Source organism: Drosophila ficusphila, unplaced genomic scaffold (genome assembly GCF_018152265.1).
Source record: "Drosophila ficusphila isolate 14025-0441.05 unplaced genomic scaffold, ASM1815226v1 contig_791, whole genome shotgun sequence".
NCBI lineage: Eukaryota > Metazoa > Arthropoda > Insecta > Diptera > Drosophilidae > Drosophila > Drosophila ficusphila.
In genome coordinates, this window is record NW_025064737.1 from 16,921,329 (window position 1) to 16,946,165 (window position 24,837).

The window sequence follows — 24,837 nt, forward strand, 5'->3', positions numbered from 1 at the left end:
TCCAGCGATTTGCGGAAATAATTGGCTTGATTGATTGACAGGCAGGCGATATTGATGGAGGGACTTAATGAAAAGGAAGCCAAACAATGGGTCTCAAAACTATTATCAATCAATTGCAAATGGAATATACAAATCAAGAATGGCAGTAGCACATAATTCGAAAACTCACAGCTTAACAAAATCTATTAATATGTTATAGAATTTATTTTCATGAAAACAGAAAAATAATTTGCTGCTATTCTGTTACAGAAATTTGTTGGCATCCAAGACAACAACTCAATTTCTACATTTGATTAATACCTGTTTAATACAAGCTCATTTTTAACCCAATCAAATTCAAATTTGTTGGCATTAAATAATTATCTTAACCTACTAAATGTGCAGCAGCACAGTGACGTACATGAAAATAGGTCACGGCTGCTTAGCCAGAGTATCCAGCGATTCCTTCAGCCTGCGGCCTGTCAACAAGTACGGAGGTATTGATTTATATAAATGGCCGCATCGAGGGTATAATTTATGCACAACGCCAGACAAATCCTGTAGGCAATTAATTTCCGCCAAGTGAGGGGAAATAACAACAGGCAAATGAATAAAGAAACAAACTGAAGCGAAAGTGCAACAAAAATAAAGCAGATGTGGAGCTGGGGACTTCCACATTATTTATAGAAAGTGGATTCAGAAAGTGAGCGAGCATTTCCTTAGGGCTCTTCGGGGATCTATAGATTTCCTATTCAGATGTCTTAACATTTTTGTCCAGTTTTATGGCTTTCTAATGAAGCGATCCTAAGCCGGTAAAATGAAGTTGAGATCGCTTCGGACTGACAGATGCCCAGGGTTTTTAACTGGACCACACAGAATCGAAAAACTAAATCTGAATGTCATGGGGATGATTCGAAAGAAAAGGAGCTCCACCTTTGTTTAATTTGATCGGATGCGGGATCTACCTGTCTGGCGCCTTATTTTCCTCTTTTTTTTTTGTTTTCCAAAATCCGACAGCGGAGATGTCGAGATCGAGAATCCTTCTACTTCATTTGCCTGAGTGCATATTCAGCCGCTGGCCAAGCCCACTTCTCCGTCGGTTGGTTGTCAGTTGCTCAAGTGCTTTTCACGCCCCGGAATGGAAAGCCCGGCAATGGGATGTGCTATAAAAAATATAAAACCAACTCGAACAAAGCGGCTTTTGTGGCTGGCCTGGCTGGCTGACTGTGGACCCCCATTCCCATTTAGCTCCTTTGTCCTTTTCTGAGTCGCGCACTCAAGTTACAATTTGATTTCTGATTCCGTTTGCTCCCCGGTCGTGTCTGCATTTGCTTGTTTTCATTTCGTTGGGTTTCGTGCCCAGGCCAAAGTTTTATTTATACTCAAGTAGTAGTTGCTGGCGGTCTGGGGAAGATCCGAGTGTGGTGTGTGGATTGTGGAGGCGAGGGCAGCTTATAAATAATTCAGACGGTGCCCTGATGCATGCATGAGGCACAGGAACAAGCTGCAGGCCAAAGCCAGGCAACCCAAAGCCACAATTGAACTTTGACAAGATTCATGTGCATGTGGGGAAAAATAGCTTACAGGACAATAAGTTATGATACCAAAATTGAAACAGAATCAATGCAAAAGTCAGGCTTGAATCTAAATCAAAGGAAATCCTACTTTTTAACAGCATGAAGAGAATAAAGAAACTTTCAAGTTCTGTAAAAGTGTTTTACTTGTAAAGCAGCATAATGTTTCAAAATGGTTTTACATAATTTTTCTATAATAAATAAATATTGTTTTAATTAAAATTCAAACCAGGCTTAGTCTTAAAGTGCATAAGGTTTCCCACAATGTATTCCTGAATGAAATATGAAGAGGAAGCCCTCTGTCTCGCTGATGTCTCGTTGGGAGTCTCACCTGCACTGAAATCCATCAGGTGAGACGTGAGTATCATGCAAAAAAGTATACTGTTTGAAAACCAGACAGAACTATATTCCCGAAATCCTTTCTTACTTTGACCTGATTTTGGGGTACTCAAGAGGTGTACATACACTCATGTTCAACCTTGAATCAGCGGAGCTTATCTCCCGCATTGGAGTTTTCGGAGCTGCGCTGGCGCAGTTTTGCGTTTGACCCAGATTCCCAGTTTCAGATTCAGTTGGTGTTCGTGTCTGGCCTTCAGATTGCGTGGCCTGTTGCATTTGTTGACTGGGCACAGATTTTGCAGGCTTTTGTCAGGTGAAAATCGAGGGGAAAGGTGTTGTGATGGAAGCTACTGTTCGAAACGGAGGAGAGAGATCTACTTTCGGATTTGACCCATTTGGTAAATGGATGAATAAACGATTTGAATTCATAATGTGTTTCCCAGTAGGTGCCAAGATGTTTAGCGAAAGATGATGATATGTAAGATTGTTAATTTTTACATCTAAAGCGAACTATTTAACGATAAATTTGTTACCTTTCAAGCTATTTCATTTCATATTTATTGCTTTCATATGCAACTCACTTCGTTCTCCCTTTGATTTAATCATTAAAGTTATAAAAGCAATGCTTTATAGTTCCCATTCCCATAAACATGCCAATAAAAATCATATAAATTATTTAAATTTCTTTTTTAAAACTTCTCTCTAAATGTTTTTTACATTTATGCCATGGCAACGTACTTTCAATTTAGAACCCCTCTTTTAGGAGCCAAACAATTTAATTAAATTGCGATGAGTGTGTGTGCGTGTCGTCTTCCCTTCAATTGTGTTTGTGTTTGTCGGGGGGAGTTTGTTTTGAATTTCTCTTCAACATTTAATTTCGTTTGAGCACCAAAAAACAATTGAATTTTTTTTTTATTATTCAATTATACTCGAGCGGCGGCAGTAAACGCATTTTGTTTGGGTGGAAGAGGAAAAACTTTCGTATGCACTTCCAATTTGTATTCGGCTGCAGTTCACAGCCCAAAATCCAAAATCGGAGCCAAGTCCCAAATCCGAATCCGAATTCGAGTCCGAAACACACAACCTACGTCATCGTCTCCTGCTCGCCTTGTTTAACAATTAGGCACACATTCGATTCGGTTCGATTTTTTTTTGTATTAGTAGAAATGCATTTTCCTTCGCACCAAAGTGGAAATCCCCCCGCCCCCTTTGGCCACGCCCTCGCCTCCACTAATCTGTTTATGGCAGCGAGATTCTATTAATATTTCTCTTCTTTTCGGGGGCTGCGTTAAAGTGTTGGAAGTTTTACGATGGAATCCCCCGAAGAACTCTACCCAAATTGATTTTGGCATATCTTCTCGGGCCCCCGGCAGTCATAATTTAAAATATTTAAATGCCCCGGGCTATGATTGAAGAATTCAATGGCCCAATGGCCACTCGAGAAGGCTTCACATTTTTCATCATTCAAATGGGAAGCTGTAGAAATGGTTTCCATTCCCCCCCCATTCGATTCCGAGTTCAATGTGAAGTTCACTGTAAAAACTAAATGCTTTAGCCATTGGATTCATTTCATATTTTTATGGCACGCCAGCAGTTATTAATACATTTTTTTTTGTGGCCTCCGTTGATTGTTATATGGAACTGGAGGAGAGTGGGGACACATTTATTTATTAACCCCTCCCCCGATCGGAGTTTACCCCTTGGGGGTTGACAAGTGACAAATGCAGTGGCGGAGATATAAAATTAAATGTGTGTGAGCCGAAATCAAAATCAGTCTCAAGCCTGCGGGCTTTCCCTGCCGTTTTTCGCCCCCCGGAGAAAAATGCAAACAAAAACAAGTCCAAACAAACAGAGTTTATGGCACCGGAGACCAAAACATCCTTAGCCAGCAACCTCATCCTCAGCCATCATTCTGCATCATCATCATCGGCATGTAGGGAACATCAAAGTACGCGACGACATCAGTTCGTCAAAAAAAAAATGAAAGGAGAGGAAGAGGCGGCATCGGGTTGTAATTTGTTCCTTATTTTAGACGGCGGAATCCATCATCACTCAATGCATGACCCGTGCGATGATGGACGGGCAGACGGACTGGTTTACCCTCGGCTGGGAAACCCTTATGCCATATGTTTGCCTCTGGCTCAAAACTCCGACTTGACTTGGTTTCAGCGTGTGATAATTTCCCATTTGTTGAGAGTTGCACTGAAAAAAGAGAAAGCTTCTTAAAAGAAAATATAAATAGAAAAAAAGCTGTGCATTTTTGTACTTCGATTCATTAAAGTGATCCCTTCTATCTTTAAAAACTTAATTAAAATCAAAAATAAAATATTTAAAATGAGAAACTGAATAACCTACTTTACCCAACTAATAACAAATAATCCTCGTAATTTGTCCCAGTGGAATCTGTGAAATTATCTGTCTGCCGAGAGCTATCTATGCGTGGGTGCTTCTGTTGTGTTCTAGTTTTAATGAGTTTCCACTCGACAGAGTGTTTCAGGACAATAGTCCTTGAGGCGCCTCCCGGCGCCAGTTGGCCAACAATTTGGTGCCACGGCGTTGGGTGTCCTGGATTCTCGGATTGCCAGCACACATGCATTCTTGTGCATCCTTATCGCCGCTTTTGCAGCTGCTTATCAGCCGAGAAACTCGACACCCACTTGTAGATATAAAGTTATTTTGCAGCTTTAAGAAAGTTCTCCCAAAAAAGAAAAAGTAGTTAGCCCACATGAGCCGGAAAAACTTATTGATGCGGAGAATGGGCTTGGCCGTAAGTCTCATTAGTTTTCCGAGCCAATCAATCACTCAAGTTTGCTTTGGGTTAATTGTTTTCCGTAAACAATAAGCCAGAAATACCACCAAGCTCCCCTGTTTCCATATGGTGATACATCCAGCAGATGCCCAAGGAAGGGATAGATTTGGGTCAAAGGGAATTTTCATTAGTCTGCCAGTCATTAGTTCTATTTTATGATGTCTCACCCATTGAGTAGTTTTACCAGCTCAGCCCCTTCTGCCGGTCACACTTCTTAGTGACTGAATTCCACACATTCAGCTTTTCTTGGAATTTAATTTGATTTTAGATTTGCATAGAAAACATCTAAACAAACAGCCTCAAGGAAATTCCTATTTATTAGTGCAAAAATCACGAATTGCTTATTCAATAATTTGTAATCAATGCACTTTTGAAATTACTTGAATGGTTCTGGGAAATAAAAAGGCAATTTTATATTCTATCACGCTTAACCCATTAATCACCTATATATAGAAAGGTGTTCCTAAATGTCTGAAAGTTGTTTCCCTTTTTATGCCGAACATGTTATTTATAATTTACATTTGTTAGTCACATAATAAATGGGTTATAAAAATATGTTTCTGCTTTAATTTAAAGGAGGAAATTTTTATTAAGTTTTGATTTTATATATGTATATTTGCTGGGTAAACTGAAATTGACTGTTTTCCTCGTTTCTGTTGGCTTTAGTTCCCTCTTTTGACCCCCAAGAGATTTTTTGCAAGCCAAAGATTCCCTTTATAAACCATAGAGCGCATCATAAATAAAGTGTAAACAAGAAAAATATATGTTTTTATATATAACTCACTTGGCGGCCTCTTCATGATTTTGCGTTAAACGTCGGCGTGGTAAAAATAAATACAGCAGATTCTCGTTTTTGTTCTGATGGCTTGGTACTTTCAGCGTTTTGTGACGCGTTGCGTCGTGTAAAACAAAAAGCCCTGACGCGTGTGACATTTGGCGCTGGAGAGTGACTTTTGAGCATGGAAAAGGGAGAACTGAGTTCTGAATTTGCAGCAGTTGGAATAAAAAAGGAGAAAAAGTGGTTTTGGGGGAGACAGAAATGGGGTAACTTTGGCTTCTTGCCTTATTGTTTTCTCGTGTTGGCCTCAGGACTGGAGTGATTTGGCTTCTGGGGTCTGCGTGTCCACTTTTCCACTTGTACAAGCTCAACACGATTGTGGTTAAAAATTTAGAACAGCGAATTTAATACCTCTTTAAATTTGACTAAAAAATTGTAACTCCATATTGATTATTCAACTTAACTTAACTTTAAGTTAAAAGTTCTAGTTCTAAGCTGCTAAATAATAAATTAAGAAAATGAAGAACCAATCAAGCATGCATTTAGCCTGCTTGGTAACAAAAGTTTGACAGAAATAACCCCTTTTGCTATTATCTTGACCACAATTGTATCTTGCCCCGCCTGCAACTGCTGAGCGCATCTGTATCTGCGAGATACACGACAGGGTTGTCAGACATCTGCGCTGTCTGGCGGTTCGCATTAATTAGACGTGTTCTGCGCTCGTCCAAAAGTCTGGTCCGTATCTATAGTATACTCGTATAATATTATTTATGAACTTGCTAATTTTAGCACTGCCCCTGGCCTGAAAAAAAAGGCCCAAGAAGCCCGAGATGAGTGATGCGATGCGATGCGATGCTGTGAATCTTATCAGAGTATCTCAACATGCCCGGCAACATGTTAACTGATTATCAGAGCACGGCATTCGCTCCGCCTTAATTTCGGGCTCAAGTTGTCAGCGTTTTGGATGCCTGCCGGCGTTGACTTTAAGCCTATTAGATACACCACGAAAAGGCTTTGTTCGCCTCCAAGCAAAATGCTGAAAGGCTAAAAGGGAGGGGCTCTGGGTGCGGCCCAAGTAGTTTGTAATTAACAGCATTTACATCGCCATAACGAGCATAACGAGTCTTTTCCCCGCCTTCTTCTATTGCAGCTCACACCGCCGATTATTTACACGTCCTCGACGAGTTCAAAACTCACACTGTGATACGACCGCAGGTGCAACATGGACGCACCAAGCGCAGCCTGCTCACCACTCTGGATGCCACCGTAAGTAGCCAAGTACCCAAGGACGACTCAAGGGTAAAGCGTGTCTAATAATTGTGCTAAATTATGCACCAGATGGAACGTTATGTGATAACACATAACAACCTTTCCTTTAGTCTGAATTATCTTTATAAGCACTAAATGATCTGGCAAATATCTTGTAATCGAACGAGTAACATTTAATAATAAGTCACATGAGGTACACATTTTAATACGTGTTCTTTAAATCCTTTCCCAAATACTGCGTTCAACTTTTGCAAATGTTTGTTGAGTAAACATTTATTTTATGTTGTTTACTTAGCACCAAACTTTTTGCCATTTAAAATTCATTAAAAATTTGAACATTGCCAACCATTTGCCATTCCAACGGGAAAATCAAAATTAACTCGAAAATAAAGCAACACATAAATTTTACCGAAATTCATGGTATGCCTAGGAACAAAAGTGGGTGGAATTCAGTGGGTGCGGTAACAAAAAACCAAACCCGTTTTAATTAGTTTCAACACCCCACACATGTACAAAAAATGGGGGGTGAAAGTTTTGTAAAGTCCTGCCGCGAAAAGGACATTACACATTCGCACCGCGGCTTTTTGTCACGCCCACAATTAGCATGCAAAAATGAAATAAACTGGGACGACCGCACCAGACTCAATTGGCTTAATCTTCTTAACGTTGTTATCATCGTTGCTCTTTTCTTTTTTGCAGGACGGCCTTCACGCGCCGCACATTAGCCTGAGCTACACCCACGAGGGCCAGCGAATCACCATCGACCTGCAGCGAAACGATCGCCTGCTGCCCGACAACCATTTCCTGCGGACCCAGAACTCCTCCAGCGGAGCAGCCACCGCTGGCCATGTGGTGCGCCACTTCACCAAGACTGAGGTTGATTTATGCCACTATCAGGTGAGTTCGGAACATCCTTTAAATCACTTCAAGAAATGAATATAAAACGCAGCTTAAGAACGTATTGAAAAAACTGAATGTTGAAAATTAAAATTCGAAATTCCATAATTCAATTATTTTACTGAAAGTAAATATTAATAATTAAATTCCTAATATTTATTTGAAACTCTCAAACGTACTAATGCTGTTTTTCAAGTGTTCTTGGTTCTTTTGAAGCGTGAAGTAATTTCCCATTTCATTTGGTTAACCCCTCCAGGGACACATTCGTGGTCGACCGGATTCTGTGGTAGCCCTCTCCACTTGTGAAGGTGCTCTAAGTGGCATCGTTTTCGATGGGAGGCAAACGTACTTCATCCATCCCCATGTCCATGGAAGCGGACGGCTGGAGGATGACCACTATCTGCTCAGGTGAGTTGGAATGTGCGCAATGAGTAAATTAGGTTAGCAGAGCATATAGCAAAAAGAAGGTGACAAAAATGGACAGCATTTTAAATAGTTTATTCAACCTAAATCTGTGAGCTAATTGAATTTTATTCAAGTTGTGTCTTTATACCGACAATATAAACTTCCCCTTAATAAACACGTATTTATGGCTTTAAATACCAAGTACCCTCAATTGGTGCGGCTAAAGATAAACCACGTAATCGAACTATATGGTGCTTCTTCCTCGATTCGAGATACCGATCAAGAATTGCTTTTCTTTTCTAAACGGCGCTTATCTAATCGCCGTTTTTTGGCCCCTTTCGACCCGAGCGAAATATTGTTTGCTCACTTGTCATAAATGTTAGGGCAGTCGGGCAAATATTATGAGTTTCGGGGGGAATTCCGAACGGAAGGGGATTGTTGGCCAAATGTTTACCTATTTGTGGGCCACAAATATTTGCCCGTTTCGGGCATACTTTCCCCGAGTTCCCTGACCAGAACGAAACCCGCAACCATGACTGACCTCCCCATTCATTATGTTTATGCGCCACCATCATCACTTCCGTTATTAATTTGCTTTTGTTGCCCACGGAAATATCATATTACCTTCGATTTGTTATCCACACAGGCAGGAGGACATGCATCCCACGAACGCCACCTGTGGCTACGACAGCCACAAGGACGATCACAGCCACGACCACGAGGATAACGAACTGGGAGCGGAGATTCCTGCACTGCCACTCCGCCTCGATGGCGGAGAATTCCAGAGAACCCTGCTCCGAAGGAGGCGACAGGCCGACGACAGCAGTCAACTGATCCGAGGTCCCTACAATGCCAACAAGCACTCCAGTTACGTGGAACTGGTCATCGTGGTGGACAACAAGGTGTACAAGAACTTCCAGGAGAGCGCCAAGAAGGTTCACCAGCATTGCAAGACGCTGGCCAACATTATCAATTCGGTGAGTAATAAATCTTTAGTAAAAGCACTAGTTTATTTTTCTAATCTTCACTTCATCATCTTAATCTTAGCTCTATGTCCCACTGAACATATTTGTGGCTCTGGTGGGCGTTGTGATCTGGAACGAGTCGAACGAGATCGAGTTCTCCAACGACGGCGATGTGACGTTGCGAAACTTTCTGAACTACCGCAGCACGAAACTGGTGCTGGATCACCCCAACGACAATGCCCAGCTGCTGACCAAAGAGACCTTCACCGGAGGCGTCGTCGGCAAGGCGCTGAAGGGTCCCATCTGCACGTACGAGTACTCCGGCGGAGTGAGCATGCAGCACAGCCCGAATCCTGCGATGGTGGCCACCACAATGGCCCACGAGATGGGCCACAACTTCGGCATGGAGCACGACTCCACGGACTGCGAGTGTCCGGACGAGAAGTGTGTGATGGCCGCCTCGAGTACCTCGTTCATCCCGGTCAACTGGAGCAGGTGCAGCATCGACCAGCTCACGATAGCCTTCTCGCGCGGAATGAACTACTGCCTGAGGAACAAGCCGGAAAAGTTGTTCGATTCCCCCACCTGTGGCAACGGATTCGTGGAGCCCGGGGAGCAGTGCGACTGCGGATTGCCGGAGCACTGCGAGAATGCCTGCTGCAACGCCAAGACCTGCATGCTCCACGCCAACGCCTCCTGTGCCACCGGAGAGTGCTGCGATCTGACCACCTGTCGTCCCAAAATGGCGGGCAGTGCCTGTCGGGAGGAGGAGAACGAGTGCGACCTCCCGGAGTACTGCACAGGGGAATCGGAGTACTGTCCGGCGGATGTCTTCCGGCGGGACACGGAGCCCTGTGACGGCGGTCAGGCCTACTGCTTCCACGGAACCTGTCGCTCCCACTCCACTCAATGCCGCACTCTTTGGGGACCAACGGGTGATAACTCGGAGCACTGCTACAGTAGGAATACGGAAGGAAGTCGATTAGGTAACTGCGGCTATAACCGCCTGAACAAGACCTACTTGCGTTGCGAGGAGCAGCATGTCAACTGCGGCATGCTGCACTGCATCCACCTGAACGAACGCCTTGAATTCGGCATGGAATCGGCGGCCGTGTTGTCGCACTACTACGTCACCCATCAGCGCAAGATAGTTCCCTGTCGCACTGCCCTGGTGGATCTGGGATTGCAGACCACTGATCCGGGACTGACGCCCAATGGAGCCAAGTGCGGCGAGGACAAGATGTGCGTGGACCAGCGATGCCTGGCGGTGGCCGAGGTTCGCCAGAAGGGCTTGGGTGTTCCCTGTCCGGACGACTGCAGTGGCAATGGCATCTGCAACAGTCGTGGTCACTGCCACTGCGATGTCGGATTTGGCGGGGAGTCCTGCTCCAAGGCGGGATCAGGAGGATCCCCCGACAGTGGACCTGCCACGGATCCAAATGGTGAGCTATCAAAACAAATTATGCATTTTCACACCTTCGAATCATTGTTATTAATGTTTTATTTCCTCCATTCAGGATCTGTGGGACTGAAGCGATTCCTGTACGTGCTCTTCTTCTTCGTTTTGCCCGTGGTGGGCGGAGTTTGGCTGCTCTACCATTGCTACAAGAACGGAGTATTCAGCCGCGGAAAGCTGGCGGACAATATGTATGTATCGACCTCCTCCTTCAGCAGCGGCTCGAAAGGGAGCAGCAGCCCCGACAGCAGCATCACCACCCAACTAGCACCCACAAAGACCTCTGCACGCATTGCACCACCACTACCGCCACCACACTACTATAGTCACCAAAACCACCCACCACCTGGTTGTACTGTTGTATCTAACACGGCTCCGGCCACCATTACTAACATACACGCCATCCTGCCGCGCCACAAGTCCAATCCGGATGCAGTGCACCAGGTGCACATCCAGCCGCCCTCTGTGCCCAAAAGTCAGAGCAGCTACGAGGTGCGGCGCAAGAGGCCTCCTTCCGGCGCCGTCACCTCGTCCTCCTGCTCCCCATCCTCCTCTTCGTCCTCCCCTACTAACAACAACAACACTGAGTTACTCAACAACAACAACAACAACGAGCAGAGAAACACTAACAACAGCACACTGAGACGCAAGCTGGACATCACAGCGCCACGGCTGCATGCCACCACAAATCCACTGGCACTCACCGAGGGCGCCCAGTTCATACAGAGCGACCCCGCGAGGTGTGCCAAAAACAAAGACACCAATTAGCCACAGTGAACTATGCCTGCACTGCCAACGAATATGCATACTGCATGTCCTTGCGCTTGGCCAACGGCGTTTGAGTATCCTTGCAGACTTGCTTATGAATACGAAAGATAACCCAAGAACTGAACAAATTTATAAGATAAATATAAACAATTAATTGTGGCTTACAAAAGTTTATACACTTTAGTAAATATGTACCTATTGTTTTTAGGGAATTTAAATTTGTAAGCTTCAAAAGAAAGTTTATAGAATTTTTAAAGCAAAGGATACAATATATATTTAGAATATTCAAATAAAATCTGCAGAGATATTTTGCAAATTCGGATTACCGAAGACAACTTTCCGTTCATTTTAACACGCTTCCCTTTTGCACGTTTGCCTTTATGCCATATAATCCAAATCCAAATCCATTAACCCAAACAACTACTTACACTGCTTTAATTTCTGTTTGTTACTAGTTTTAGTTGACTTGATTGTGTGAGTTCTGCAATAAATTTTTGCTTTTCATTTTTGGTGTTGGCTTTATGTTTGTCTTGCTATATACTATATGTTTTCAATCCTAGCAATGGTGTTTGGTTTATGCACGTTTCTCCTTTTGGTATGTTACACAAATACACAAAAGTTATATTCTCTTCACTGATTTTCCTTATATTAATCTTTACAATTCGATATCCTTGCAGTCTGAAATCCTCTGGAGGAAGCAAACCGATCACCAATCGAACCAATCAAAATGGCAGTGGACCACCAACGGGAAATGGACTACTGAAATCCACTCCGAGCAGTACGGATGATATGGATTCGGCGCTGCTGAAATCTCCGAGCGATTCCACACCGACAGCAGGATTATTTGGCAAATTCGATGGTTTCACACTGCGTCCTTTGAACGATGCCACTTCGCCATCGAGCAATTATAATGCACCAAATGTGGCCTTTGTGCAGCCAACGGTGCAGCAGGATGGACCACAGAGGATGGCACCGCCACCTCCAGTGGTAAAGTCACTCACCGAACCCGTTCATCCTCCCTCCTCTCCGAAACCAGAAGCCACTTATGTGAGACCAGCGCCCGCTTTGCCGCCAAAAAATCCTGGCTCCACGGCGCGTCCCATTATCTCGCCACCCAAACTGGATTCCAGTACATTAACCATGGTGCCGCTCAAGGGCAGCACGGAGGATCTTTCGCCCACGCGATCCGCTCCAGCTCCTCCGGTTCCGCTGCACGCGGATCCCAAGCTGAATGTCAAACGAGATGGAACCATCAGGCGTTTCGCCTCGTTCCTCAAGAAGGAGGAGAAGCCGCCGCTGAAGGAGAAGACCTACATCGATAGGGAGCGGCTGCGAACGCTGGAAATCTCAGCTCCGATGCCTGTGCCCGCTGCTCCGCAAACGGAGTCCTCCAACTCGGATTCGGAGACGACGCCCCGCGAAGAGGAGACCCAGAACCTGGTGAAACGCGCCCAATCGATGCGTTCGCCCACGAAAAAGACGCCGCTGCAGAGTTTCGGTTCCATGCGTTCACCTCCCGGTTTGCCGCGTCCCAAAAGTGGTCATGTCAACGGCAGCGCCACTTCGAGACCCAAGTCGCCGCCACCAAGACCTCCACCCGTGGTGGTGAAGAAAACGAACTCGATTAGCTCCTCGGGTTATCAGCGGCCAGTGGCCACGGCCCAGAGATCGGTGGAGAACACCTACGACGACTGTGAGTTCGTGGAGAACGAGAACGAAGTTCGGGCCTCCAACGATGACATCTACTCCGTGATCGATGAGATTCCGCCGGCGGCACAGACTCTCAAGCGCAGCGATTTGGTGGCCAACAGGGCGAGCAGTGGCAGCGATATGGGATTGCTGAATGAAATAGTGAATGAGCTGGAGAAGATCAACGGGGATTCCATTTATTCGGGAAAGCCCGTAGCAGCGGCAGCAGTAGCTACACCTGCACCGCCAGCAGATCCTCCCAAGAGCCCCCAGCGACCTGCTCCGCCCAAGCCGGCGAGCAGTGTGCTGGAGGAGAAGGCGGCCAATGCATCGGCAAGCACATATTACCGCCCGCCGCCAGCAAATGCGCCAGTGGCTCGCGTTAAACCCACGGTTGCGGACAAATCGCAAACGCAGATGCAGTCGCAGCCCAACATGTCCAGCTTCAAGCCGTCGGCAGGAACCGGCGGTGGTCAGGGCCAGCCGGCGCCAGTTGTCCAGCTGGCCAAGCGGAGCAGCAACGGCAGCCTCAGCAGCGGAACAGCGAACAGCACCCGTCCCAAATCCTTTATGAAGAGCACAACGAAAGCACTGCCAAATGGGACGGCGGGAGCGGCGGTCACGGCGCCCTCGGCCACCATTCAAAAGCCCAAGCCGCTCTCGGCCAAGCCATCGTTTAGCGGCACAGGAGCAGCTGCCGGCGGAGTCCTGGGCAAGCGGATCAACGGCGGAGGAGCAGCGCCCACGCCACCCACTGTGAAGGCAACGGCGTTGGCGACGCCAAAGTCCAATATTGCATCGCTGACACAGCGATTCGAGCAGAGCAAGTAGACTAAGGAACACTACGATAAGGAGCTTGACCCTGAGCATAGCGAGAAATATTTATTAGGAAGACAATATGAGAGGTTGTAGGTTGCATCTGAAAAGCTGATTGTCACCCCTTTATAATTTATTAGGGTTCAAATTTATTTTACGAGATAAGACAAAAGTGCAGCTCTATCTTTATGTTTTCAATCATTAAGCGAATCATGGTATTATTTAAAATATTTTACATTTAGTAGTTTAGGGAATCACTTTGTATTAAATTTGAAAAAAGTTTTAGATTTGAAGATCATACATTGTATTCTCAAGCTCAATCTTTTTTTCAATCATTAAGCGAATCATGGTGTTATTTAAAACATTTTACATTTAGTATTTTGGGGAATCACTTTGTATTAAATTTGAAAAAGTTTTAGATTCGAAAACCTTACGATGCATAAATTGTATTCTCTGCCATCGATTGTGATTCTTGGCTATGCTCTTGGTCTGGCTCAGTGCCCACCTTGCGTGGAATTGACTTAAGTTTTAGTTAAGATTCGATCAAATTTTATTTGGCACTGACTATGACTTTGACTGCGTCGTCTTTGATATTCATTCCTTTACCGGTGTCCCACTAGTTAGACGTAAGGCGTTGCTTAACTCATGTGCTAAGTAAGTATCTCAATGGTTAATGTTTAAGCGCGACATGTGAAGTTTTAATTTAGCCCTTAACGATAGCGTACTTGTATCTGTATCTATACTCTGCGGAGATCCCATGTATTTATGAATATGTCTATACGCAATATGCTTTTGTAAATAAAAACCAAAGAAGTTCAATTGTCACAACAAATGCGCCGCCTCGATGTAAACGATTAAATGTGTTGTAAATCTGGGGTTATTTAAAACTAATTAGAGAAGCTGTTTCAGTAGCGAAATCAATTTGAATTGTCTCAGTGTTGCAAGCAATTATGTTATACCCCAAGTGTAAGAACGATATCAAATGTGTATAGAACCGAAGTTATGTTAAAATATATGTTTAACTAAATTAAAAAACATTTTACTAAATTGGGATGAACAATGGATGACGACTAAAATATATAGTTTTAGTACAACAAAAATGAAAAATATGATTAGACCTTGCGCTTGCGCTTCTCCCTAGTTGGTCCTTGAGGAGTGGACGTGGCCTGGGCCGCCGAAATATCGGTCGAGGAAATATCCGGAAAGTGGGTAATCCCCTTGCCAGCCACCAGTTTTTTGACCGCCTTGACTTTCGGCTTAGCCATCGTGGGCTGTGCCAGAGTTCCGATGGACTTGCGAGGCTTTTTGGAGGATGATCCTACTTTCGATGTCGCTGCCTTGCTTTTATCGTTTGGTTTCGCTGGCTTCTTTGCCTTTTTCGAACCCACGGACTTGGGAGTTTCTAGCAAAGCTCCTGCTGCAGCCGCTGCGGCCGTCTTGTTCAAGAGTTCGGAATCCTTATGTTCATCCTCGCCTTTCTTCTTTTGCCGGCCTGTAAACCAAATAATATATTTGAATAGTATACTTATTAATATTATTTTCTATTTCACTGACAAACTTACTTGTTTCGTTTTCCTCTCTGTTGGTTTACTAGGCTTTTCCTTTTTCGCTTTGAGTTTACTCTTTTCCTTTTCTTTTTTCTCCTTTTTTTCTGACTTTTCCTTCAGAACTTGCTCTTCCTTTTTTCTTCTTGGCCTTCTCCTTCAACTGCTTAGCCTTCATTTTTTCCACAGCCTTGGAGGAGTCCTTATACTTTTTGGTGAGCTTGAAGGAACGCTTAGTCATCTCCACCTCGCCATTGGTCTCGGCCAATTTGAGGGCTCGATGCATCAGGCGTGCGGTTTTCTTGGGAAACTTCCACTCGTGGCCTTTGTCCTTCAGATATGCCATGATGGCCCGGACCGAAGAGCCCGACCGGCTCTTCAGCTCTCCAATGGCCATGAGTGCTAGGGATATCAGGGATCCCTTCGACTCGGACTTGGGTTTCAAGTCGCCTTTACCGGAGTCAGGTGGCCCCATTTTTGATCCGTCATCGGGCGGCGGAGTGGGATAAGGAACACGAGCTGCCCCTTGATTATCCGCATCTGGCTCTTCTTCTTCTGGGTGCTCCTCCTCTTCTTCTTCTAATTCCTCATCTTCTTCGCCCACATTGGATTGCTCAGATTCATCGTTATCGTATTGCATCTCCTCCTCGCCCTCATCGTCCGAGCTGTCGTTATGATCAACTATTTTCAATTTCATGGCAAATATTAACAAAATTTAACAAAAATAATAAGTTATACAATTTCAAGACAAGGAACAACACCAATTAAAACGAGGCCGTCGGTCTTAGAAACTAAGATAAATGAAATGGTAAAGTGCAAAAAGAAACGGTTTTATAATGAACGGTAAAAACGAATGTAGAAGGTACAGTGCATACTGAACATATGTGACATTATTTAGTTTTTAAACTTTACTAAACTTATATTACAAGCAGCCCTATTTTAGTTAATAACTAAGAGTGGACATCGATGGCTACCACCTAGTCACACACTGCAAAAAATAAAAAACGGCTAAAGCAAAAAATATTAACTTTTTGAGTAATTACACACCAGCCAAAAAATTAGGTTTTTAAATTTTATTTTAGATAAACATATTCGCAATTTATACCATGGTGAAATACCCAGTTTTCATATCTGCAGCTTTTTTTGTTTTTTGCGTCATCTTTCACCACAGTTGACGTGTTGAATATGGTGAAAAACAAATTTTGACTTAAACACAACTTTCGGCAAACGTTGAGCAGAGGTTCTAAATGGTTCTTACTCTACGACATAAAAGCCGATAAATTTACAGCAGCAATATCTGCTCGGGTGTTTATTAAATTTATTAATATTAAATTATATTTATACTTTATATGGTGCCTTAAAACTTTGATAAACCAGCTCATAATTATTTCAAGTCGTACCGGTAGTGCCGCCACCAAAAAGCAAAACAAAATTTAATCTAAAGGACGTGTTATGACATTACTTTGACCCTGAGGCAGTTTAATGTTGTTATATGATAATCGCTTAATACTATAACATCATAAAGCTTATGGAATAACAACAATATTTTCATGATTTAAATATGTTACATTTAAATTTGTTTTTGCTGGCGTTGCCACTGCTCAACACATGCTTGCAACACATTTTCCAGCCAGCGGAAGCGATAACGTTTCATCAGCCAGAAGAAAAGCCAAAAGGTAAGTCTGCAGGCAAAGTTATCAGAAAAAATCAAATGTTGGCTTTTTTTACCAATATCTGAATAATATTGACGGGGATTTTTGTAAAGATGGGATAGCATTTAATTTAAAAATTCTTTGCTAGATTGGAATTATTCATTAAAACATGCAATATATGTTAATACATTATAATAGTCAAAGATTAGAATGCGAAATAAACCCAAATTAGTCAACGCATTTGCAAAAATTTTTATTACTCAAATTACATTTTTCCAAATACATTTTTATTTTGAGCATAATACACAACAATTTAAGCGCTTAGCACCAAAAGGCATGCGGAAATTAGATAAGCCACCAGTTTAAGACGTTGGATTACTTCCAGAACAAAAATTTAGCGACTTAGAAACGATCTGTAAAAGTTATGCAAGGCATAACAATTTTTTTCCCTTATCTTCTATTGCAGCAAACTCCGCCGATTATTTACAAATCCTCGACGAGTTTAAAATTCATACTGTGATACGACCGCAGGTGCAACATGGACGCACCAAGCGCAGCCTGCTCACCACTCTGGATGCCACCGTAAGTAGCCAAGGAAAAGTTGAAATTTAGTAAACATTTAAACATTGTCTAGAATTTACCATTCCATAGCGATAATCAAAATTTATGTCCCTCTGGAACACATAAATTTTCTCAAAATTCATGTTGAAACAAAAGTGGGTGGAATTTAGTGGGTGCGTTTACAAAAAGCCAAACCCGTTTTAATTAGTTTCCACATGTAGATAAAAGGGGAGTGATATTTAAGTTAAATCCTGTGGTGGGTAGGAAGGACATTACGCATTCGCACCTCGACTTATTGTCACGCCCAAAATTTTGCGTGTAAAAATAATGTAAACTGCCTTGCTACTTTTTGCAGAACGGCCTTCACGCGCCGCACATTAGCCTGAGCTACACCCACGAGGGCCAACGAATCACCATCGACCTGCAGCGAAACGATCGCCTGCTGCCCGACAACCACTTCCTGCGGACCCAGAACTCCTCCAGCGGAGCAGAAACCGCTGGCCATGTGGTGCGCCACTTCACCAAGACTGAGGTTGATTTATGCCACTATCAGGTGAATTCGGAACATCCTTAAAGTCACTTCATAAAACTTAGGAGTATGTATACCCCTCCAGGGACACATTCGTGGTCGACCGAATTCTATGGTTGCGCTGTCCACCTGCGAAGGTGCTCTTAACGGCCTCGTTTTCGATGGGAGGCAAACATACTTCATCCATCCCCATATCCATGGAAGTGGACGTCTGGAGGACGACCACTATCTGCTCAAACAGGCGGACATGCATCCCACGAACGCCACCTGTGGCTACGATAGCCACAAGGACGATCACAGCCATGACCACGAGGATAACGAACTGGGAGCGGAGATTCCTGCACTGCCACTCCCCCTCGATGGCGGAGAATTCCAGCGAACCCTGCTCCGAAGTAGGCGACAGGCCGACGACAGCAGTCAACTGATCCGAGGACCCTACAATGCCAATAAGCACTCCAGCTACGTGGAATTGGTCATCGTCGTGGACAACAAGGTGTACAAGAACTTTCAGGAGAATGCCAGGAAGGTTCATCAGCACTGCAAGACGCTGGCCAACATTATCAATTCGGTGAGTAATTAACCTTTATTAAAAGCACTAGTTTATTTTTCTAATCTTCACTTCATCATCTTAATCTTAGCTCTATGTGCCGCTGAATATATTTGTGGCACTGGTGGGCGTTGTGATCTGGAACGAGTCAAACGAAATTACTTTCTCCAAAGACAGCGATGCTACTCTGGAAAACTTTCTGAGCTACCGGAGGAAGAAGCTGATGGTGCAGCACCCCAATGACAACGCCCACCTGCTGACCATGGAAACCTTCGACGGAGGCGTTGTCGGGAAGGGGCGGATTGGCTCTTTCTGTACGTACGAAAGTTCCGCCGGACTAAGCGTGCAGAAGAGCGCCAATCCGGCGGTGGTGGCCACCACAATGGCCCACGAAATGGGGCACAACTTTGGCATGACGCATGATTCGCCTAACTGCGATTGTCCGGATAAACAGTGTATAATGGGTGCCTCGAGTACCTCGTTTATCCCGGTCAACTGGAGCAGATGCAGCATCAATCAGCTCACGATATCTTTCTCACAAGGATTGGACTATTGCCTGCGGAACAAGCCAGAAAGATTGTTAGAGTCGCCCACCTGTGGCAACGGATTCGTGGAGCCCGGGGAGCAGTGCGACTGCGGATTGCCGGAGCACTGCGAGAATGCCTGCTGCAACGCCAAGACCTGCATGCTCCACGCCAACGCCTCCTGTGCCACCGGGGAGTGCTGCGATCTGACCACCTGTCGTCCCAAATTGGCGGGCAGTGCCTGTCGGGAGGAGGAGAACGAGTGCGACCTGCCGGAGTACTGCACGGGGGAATCGGAGTACTGTCCGGCGGACGTCTTCCGGCGGGACACGGAGCCCTGTGACGGCGGGAAAGCCTACTGCTTCCAAGGAACCTGTCGCTCCCACTCCTCACAGTGTCGCACTTTATGGGGCCCAACGGGCCAAAACTCCGAACATTGCTACAACAATAACACGGAAGGGACTCGCCTGGGCAACTGCGGTTATAACCGCCTTAGCAATACCTACTTGCCTTGCGAAGAGCAGGATGTCAAGTGCGGCATGCTGCACTGCGACCACTTGAACGATCGCCTCCAATTCGGAGTGGAGTCGGCAGCCGTTCTATCGGATTACTACATTATCCACCAACGCAAGACAGTCCGCTGCCGACCTTCCTTGGTGGATCTGGGTCTGCAGACGATCGATCCTGGCCTGACGCCCAATGGAGCCAAGTGCGGTGAAAACAAGATGTGCGTGCATCAGCGATGCTTGGAGGTGGCTGAGATACGCCAGCAGGGCATAGGAACTCCCTGTCCGGACGACTGCAGTGGCAATGGCATTTGCAACAGTCGTGGTCACTGCCACTGCGATGTGGGTTTTGGCGGGGAGTCCTGCTCCAAGGCGGGATCAGGAGGATCACCGGACAGTGGACCAGTTATGGATCCTAATGGTAAGATTAGTAGTAGTTCAAGGAGAGAAAAAATCAAATCAAAATCTTTCTCTGTATATTTTTAACTAACTTTTTAACTTCGAATCCTTTTTTTACAGAATCTCTAGGACTCACGATAATCCTGTGTGTGGTGCTTTTCTTCCTGCTGCTCGCCATGATCGGATTCTGTTGCCTGTGTCTGTGCTACAAGAAGGGAATGTTGACCCGCGGAAAGCTTTCCCAAAATATGTATGTATCGACCTCCTCCTTCAGCATCGGCATGAAAGGGAGCAACATCCTCGCCAGCAGCAGCACCACCGCAAAGAACCCTGCACGAACTGCACCACCACCTCCAACTCAGCCACCTGTTGTTGTATTTAACACTGCTTCGGCCACCAATACTGACATGCATGCCAATCCTGATGCAGTGCATCAGATTCACAACCAGCCACTTTCTGTTCCCAGGAGCCCAAGATTATTTCTCCCCTCTTCTTTCTCCTCCACTAACAACAACACTGAGTTACTCAACAAAAATGGGGAAACACAAGGACGAAACCTGGTCATAACGGCCCCACTGCTGCATGCCACCACAAATCCTCTAACTCTTTCCGAGGGCGTCCAGTTCATACAGAGCGACCCCACGAAAAGAATCCACAAATAAAACACAGCGAAATATTTCCGCACCATAGTCCAATAGCAGGAATTTGCATACCTAGAAAGACAATTCAAGATCTAAACAATTTTTAAAATATTATATTTTATGTGTTTATTTATGTTAATTTATATATGTATGTATGTTTATTTTTATTTTTGATTTGGCTTTAATAACTTTAGATTTATTACCGACTCAGAAGCTTACAAAGAAAGACTTGTATAAAAGTTTAATAACTAGAAAAATATTTTTATTTTGTTCATGGTGTCGTTATTCTCATTAAAAAAAATATAAAGAAATCAGAATAAAAACCTTAATAAATGTAGTAGTTGACGATCAAATCAATTACGTTTTCTTTGAATTTAACGCCCACTTAAAAATACCATTTTTTCAGCATTTTATTTTTCTTCCGCTCGGTAACACTATAAAGAAGAAGAAACTAAAAATGTAAAAATGAGCGCACGAAAGGTAAACAATTTGAATTTTTAGCTTTAAAAGGGAAATAATAAGATATTATTTGCTTAGAAAACCTGGGTGAGATGCGCTTTTAGCGAAATGAACCTGACCTCCAGTCCGGTTCCTTCGGAAGCCACTCCAGCCAAGCGAACAAGAAGTGCTAGCAATGTGACAACCAGAATATCGAGGTCTCAAAGCCTTAAATCCACACCGACTAAAATTCCGGACGTGGAATCAGTAGATCTCACTGCCATAGATGATGATCAAAATGAAGACCACAATGCGTCGCCACCGGAAGTCAAAGAAAACTGGATGGACAGCTTTGCACCTGCTTGTAGCGAAGCATTAGCCGTGCATCCCAAAAAGATCGAAGAACTCCGTAATTGGCTGCGTCACTGTGAGGCAATGCGAAAGAAGTTTCCTGCCCAAATGTGCCTGCTCACCGGACCTACTGGTGCCGGAAAAACCGCCACGCTGCGCGTCCTGGCCAAGGAGTTCGGCTTCCAGGTGCAGGAATGGATAAATCCCGTCGACTGTGAGGTGGTCAACGCACTGGGCGATCAAGAGGTTGAATCTTCCTATGTGGGTTCCCACCTGGATGCTTTCAAGAGCTTCCTGCTTCGTGCCTCGCGTTACAAATCCCTGCTTGAGTCAAGCAACAAGAGACTGCTTCTTGTCGAGGATGTTCCGAACATCCTCCTTAGAGATAAGACGATCAATTTTGAGGAACTGCTAGAGTAGGTAGCCTAAATAAATAATGATGACAGTTAGTCCTATTCTAACACAAACTTGTATCTTTGCAGAGAGTACTCCAACTATGGCAAATCGCCCTTGGTGTTCATTGTAGCCGATGCCAAAAGTCGAGACTTAAACATGAGCTACCGTCTTTTTCCGGATGAAGTGAAGGCTAAATACCGTATCGAACACATAAGCTTTAACTCTATTGCATCCACAATCATGCAGAAGTCAATGAAAGCCTTTTGTTCTGTTATGCAGCAACCTCAAAATAAGGCTACGTACAAGGTGCCCTCAACCGCTGTTGTTGACTCAATAGTCGTGAGCGCCCAGGGTGACATAAGAAATGCATTGATTAATCTGCATCTCAGCTCCTTAAAGGGAGTTGCCAGCATGCCGATTAAGCAGCTAAATACTAGCGTATCCACAAAAGGACGCAAAAAGAAGATGCAAAGCACATTAAAGTCCATTGGCCGAGATGAATCTATTACTCTGATGCACGCATTGGGAAGGGTTCTGAATCCTAAGTGTAAATTATTTGAAACTGCCTCTGCGTACACTCCTTAATATTTATTTTATTTTTTAGATAACGAGGACAAACGCATGCTGCACAGCCCCGAGGAATTAACCGAAGCCTTTAACACAGAACCAAGGAATTTTGTAAACTTTATACATTCCAATTATCTGCCACATTTCAACGACATAGAGGAGGTCGTTTCCGCCATTGATGACTTGGGTCTGTCAGATTCCATGCTCAATGAATACCGAGATGATGCTTTGTCCGTAATGGGTCTTAACATCGCTATTAGAGGAGTTATGCTGGCGAATAGTTCCCCTGTCAGCGGCTGGATGCCAGTTCGGGGACCCAAGCGTATAAATCAACGACCACAAGCCACATTGGCGGAGCAGAATCTGGTGGGTGTGGGTTACGCAGGCATTTCCAGGACGCTTTATGCCACCGAATACTGTTCCTTGGTAAAGCACATAGCTGAAAAGCATTCGGAAAGCAGTTCAAGCCAAAGTACTGATCCTATTTTAAAATAATTATGTTTCTTACGAATTTAAACCTTGTTTAGAGTAGATTTAAAAAATTAATTTATCTGATGTTAAAACAAAGAATATGAAGAAAATAAATTTTAACAGGAAAGGAAGCTATATTTTCTTGAATTTTAATTTAATTATTTACATTTATATTAATATTTAATATTATTAAAAATATTTCTCAGATTTATCAAAGAAAATAAAACCAAATTTTCTTGAATTCACGATTCAACTTTTTATTAACCTACAAATCGAGTTTTCATTATAAAAAATCCATTAAAATCATTAACGCGTCGAGGCAACATCTTGAAATATTTTACATGCGGTAGGCATCGTTTGCAGATAACAGAATAAATCTAATGTTTTTGCTGGATGATGATGATTAAAAATGAAATCCCCACGGCTGAGGCGCGCAGAGATTACTTAAAAACTAAGCAGGGTTTTTGTCCATATGTCGCCGCAGTCTACCACAATTGAGTCTTCTATTTACACAGGAAAGGGTGACAACGTCCAGCTTATTTGACCGCAGAATCGCCTGGCTTTGGGACATCGCTGGAGTTTTCATCTTCGTCCATTTGATTGCCGTCCAGCAGGCGCTGGCGTTCCTCCTCGTCGGCATGACCGTTTAGGTGGATAGGCGATCTTGACCTGGAGCGGGTACGGCTCCGCTCGTGGCGCTCGGCATGTCCGTTGGCAATGTTCAGACCGGCCACGCCCATCTCGTGACCATCGCTGCTGCTCGAGGATGTGCTGGAAGTGGTGCTCGACGTAGTGCTGCTGCTGTCGCTTTCGCTGTCCTCGCTGGAGGAGTCCATCGGTGTGGGCTGGGGCTGCTGCGGCGGCTGTTGTCTGGCCTGCAGCTCACAGGCGGAGCTGGGTGTGGGTGCCACCGCCGATGGTGGAGATGCGGCAGCCGCTGCAGCTGCCGCAGGTCCAGCTGTCGTCGGACACGAACGCAGGAAGTGAGAACGTAAAACTGGGAAGAGAAAAAAACGGTTTTAAAAATAAATAAATTACCAATATTTATGTGCAAATAATTTCATTAAATTGTTAAACTCCACTCACATTGGTTCTCCCTGGTAAGCTGTCGCATCTTCTCTTCCTGCGCCCGTAGCTTGGCGCTAAACTCCTTCGAGACGTTCTGGGCCTTGGAATAGCGATCCTCGATCTGCAGGCATTCCTGGATGAGCTCCTGCTTACTCATAGTCTCCAGGCGCTCAAGACGCGCCCGTTCGTAGACGTTGGAGAACTCCTTGGAGAGAAATAGCACCTGGTCCTCAGTCTGCGACCCGAAACAATTGTCGTCAGAGTCGTCCTTGGGCACCTCGGACATGTGCTCTTCCATCAGGAAGCGGTTGGTGTTGTATGGAACGAGCAAAGATCGAGAGCGGACCAACTTGGTGCGACTATTCTGGCGAGTATTACCCTCGAGCGTTGCTCCCGCACCCGTTGGCATATCGAGTTTCCACTGTGGATAGTGGTTCTTGGACTTCTTGGGCATCATCTTTGACTTTTTGCCACGGCGATGCTTTCTTTTGGGCATTCCCGTTCCGCCGCCCCCACCGCCTCCTCCGCTGCCACCCCCTCCACCATCCAGAGGACGACCGGCACCAATTTCTGCAGGCGAAAAAAAGTACGAAGAAATTCAAAGTGAAACCGCCAAGAACTCGGAAATGCAACTCTGCCGAATGCAGAGGCAAAGAAGAAAAAAAAACAATCCAATAGGACAGTCGCCATTTGTCCGCTTGCCATTTTCAGCGCTCCCCGAGTGCCGATTTTTACCTTTTTTTACAGCTTCTGCCATTTCGCCTTCACAATTAGTAGATTTCCCAGCTCTTAATTAACACTTTAAGGGAGCGCTCCGATTTTCGTGCGAATTGATAAGCTCGCGAAATATATTCTGAGCGACTAAGGCTCTGAAGTAGAGTAACCAGGTGTTGCGTGTT

General features: G+C 44.6%; 5 protein-coding genes across 5 annotated transcripts in view; 3 read left to right on the plus strand and 2 right to left on the minus strand.

The window, feature by feature from the left end:
* Window positions 1-14,595, plus strand: part of LOC108091995 (disintegrin and metalloproteinase domain-containing protein 12) — a 32,406-nt gene extending 17,811 nt beyond the window's left edge. Inside the window, exons 2-8 of the mRNA XM_017191420.2 lie at window positions 6,630-6,745; window positions 7,448-7,645; window positions 7,902-8,053; window positions 8,697-9,027; window positions 9,098-10,457; window positions 10,533-10,662; window positions 11,917-14,595. Coding sequence (XP_017046909.1) covers window positions 6,630-6,745; window positions 7,448-7,645; window positions 7,902-8,053; window positions 8,697-9,027; window positions 9,098-10,457; window positions 10,533-10,662; window positions 11,917-13,759 — 4,130 coding nt within the window. The 3' untranslated portion in view covers window positions 13,760-14,595. The remainder of the gene's footprint in view (window positions 1-6,629; window positions 6,746-7,447; window positions 7,646-7,901; window positions 8,054-8,696; window positions 9,028-9,097; window positions 10,458-10,532; window positions 10,663-11,916) is intronic.
* Window positions 14,596-14,757: 162 nt separating this feature from the next.
* LOC108091998 (late histone H1) lies at window positions 14,758-16,106 on the minus strand. The gene is given in 3 exon segments (XM_043208965.1): window positions 14,758-15,225; window positions 15,295-15,429; window positions 15,431-16,106. Coding segments are annotated over 3 exon segments (1,059 nt in total). The 5' UTR covers window positions 15,986-16,106; the 3' UTR covers window positions 14,758-14,856.
* A 610-nt stretch (window positions 16,107-16,716) lies between these two features.
* LOC108091907 (zinc metalloproteinase-disintegrin-like MTP8) lies at window positions 16,717-20,712 on the plus strand. Its single transcript, XM_017191291.1, has 6 exons — window positions 16,717-16,964; window positions 17,407-17,522; window positions 17,857-18,054; window positions 18,116-18,598; window positions 18,669-20,028; window positions 20,127-20,712. The coding sequence occupies exons 1-6, from the start codon at window positions 16,850-16,852 to the stop codon at window positions 20,666-20,668; spliced, it is 2,814 nt and encodes a 937-aa protein (XP_017046780.1). The 5' UTR covers window positions 16,717-16,849; the 3' UTR covers window positions 20,669-20,712.
* A 379-nt stretch (window positions 20,713-21,091) lies between these two features.
* On the plus strand, window positions 21,092-23,005 carry LOC108092224 (cell cycle checkpoint protein RAD17). The gene is made up of 4 exons (XM_017191758.1): window positions 21,092-21,127; window positions 21,185-21,852; window positions 21,919-22,379; window positions 22,437-23,005. Exons 1-4 carry the CDS (start codon window positions 21,113-21,115, stop codon window positions 22,892-22,894), a joined length of 1,602 nt encoding a protein of 533 aa, XP_017047247.1. The 5' UTR covers window positions 21,092-21,112; the 3' UTR covers window positions 22,895-23,005.
* A 101-nt stretch (window positions 23,006-23,106) lies between these two features.
* Window positions 23,107-24,820, minus strand: LOC108092209 (protein HEXIM1). Its single transcript, XM_017191738.2, has 3 exons — window positions 24,674-24,820; window positions 23,957-24,508; window positions 23,107-23,867 (listed from the first exon to the last, which is right to left on the minus strand). Exons 1-3 carry the CDS (start codon window positions 24,693-24,695, stop codon window positions 23,407-23,409), a joined length of 1,035 nt encoding a protein of 344 aa, XP_017047227.1. The 5' UTR covers window positions 24,696-24,820; the 3' UTR covers window positions 23,107-23,406.
* Window positions 24,821-24,837: the final 17 nt, after the last annotated feature.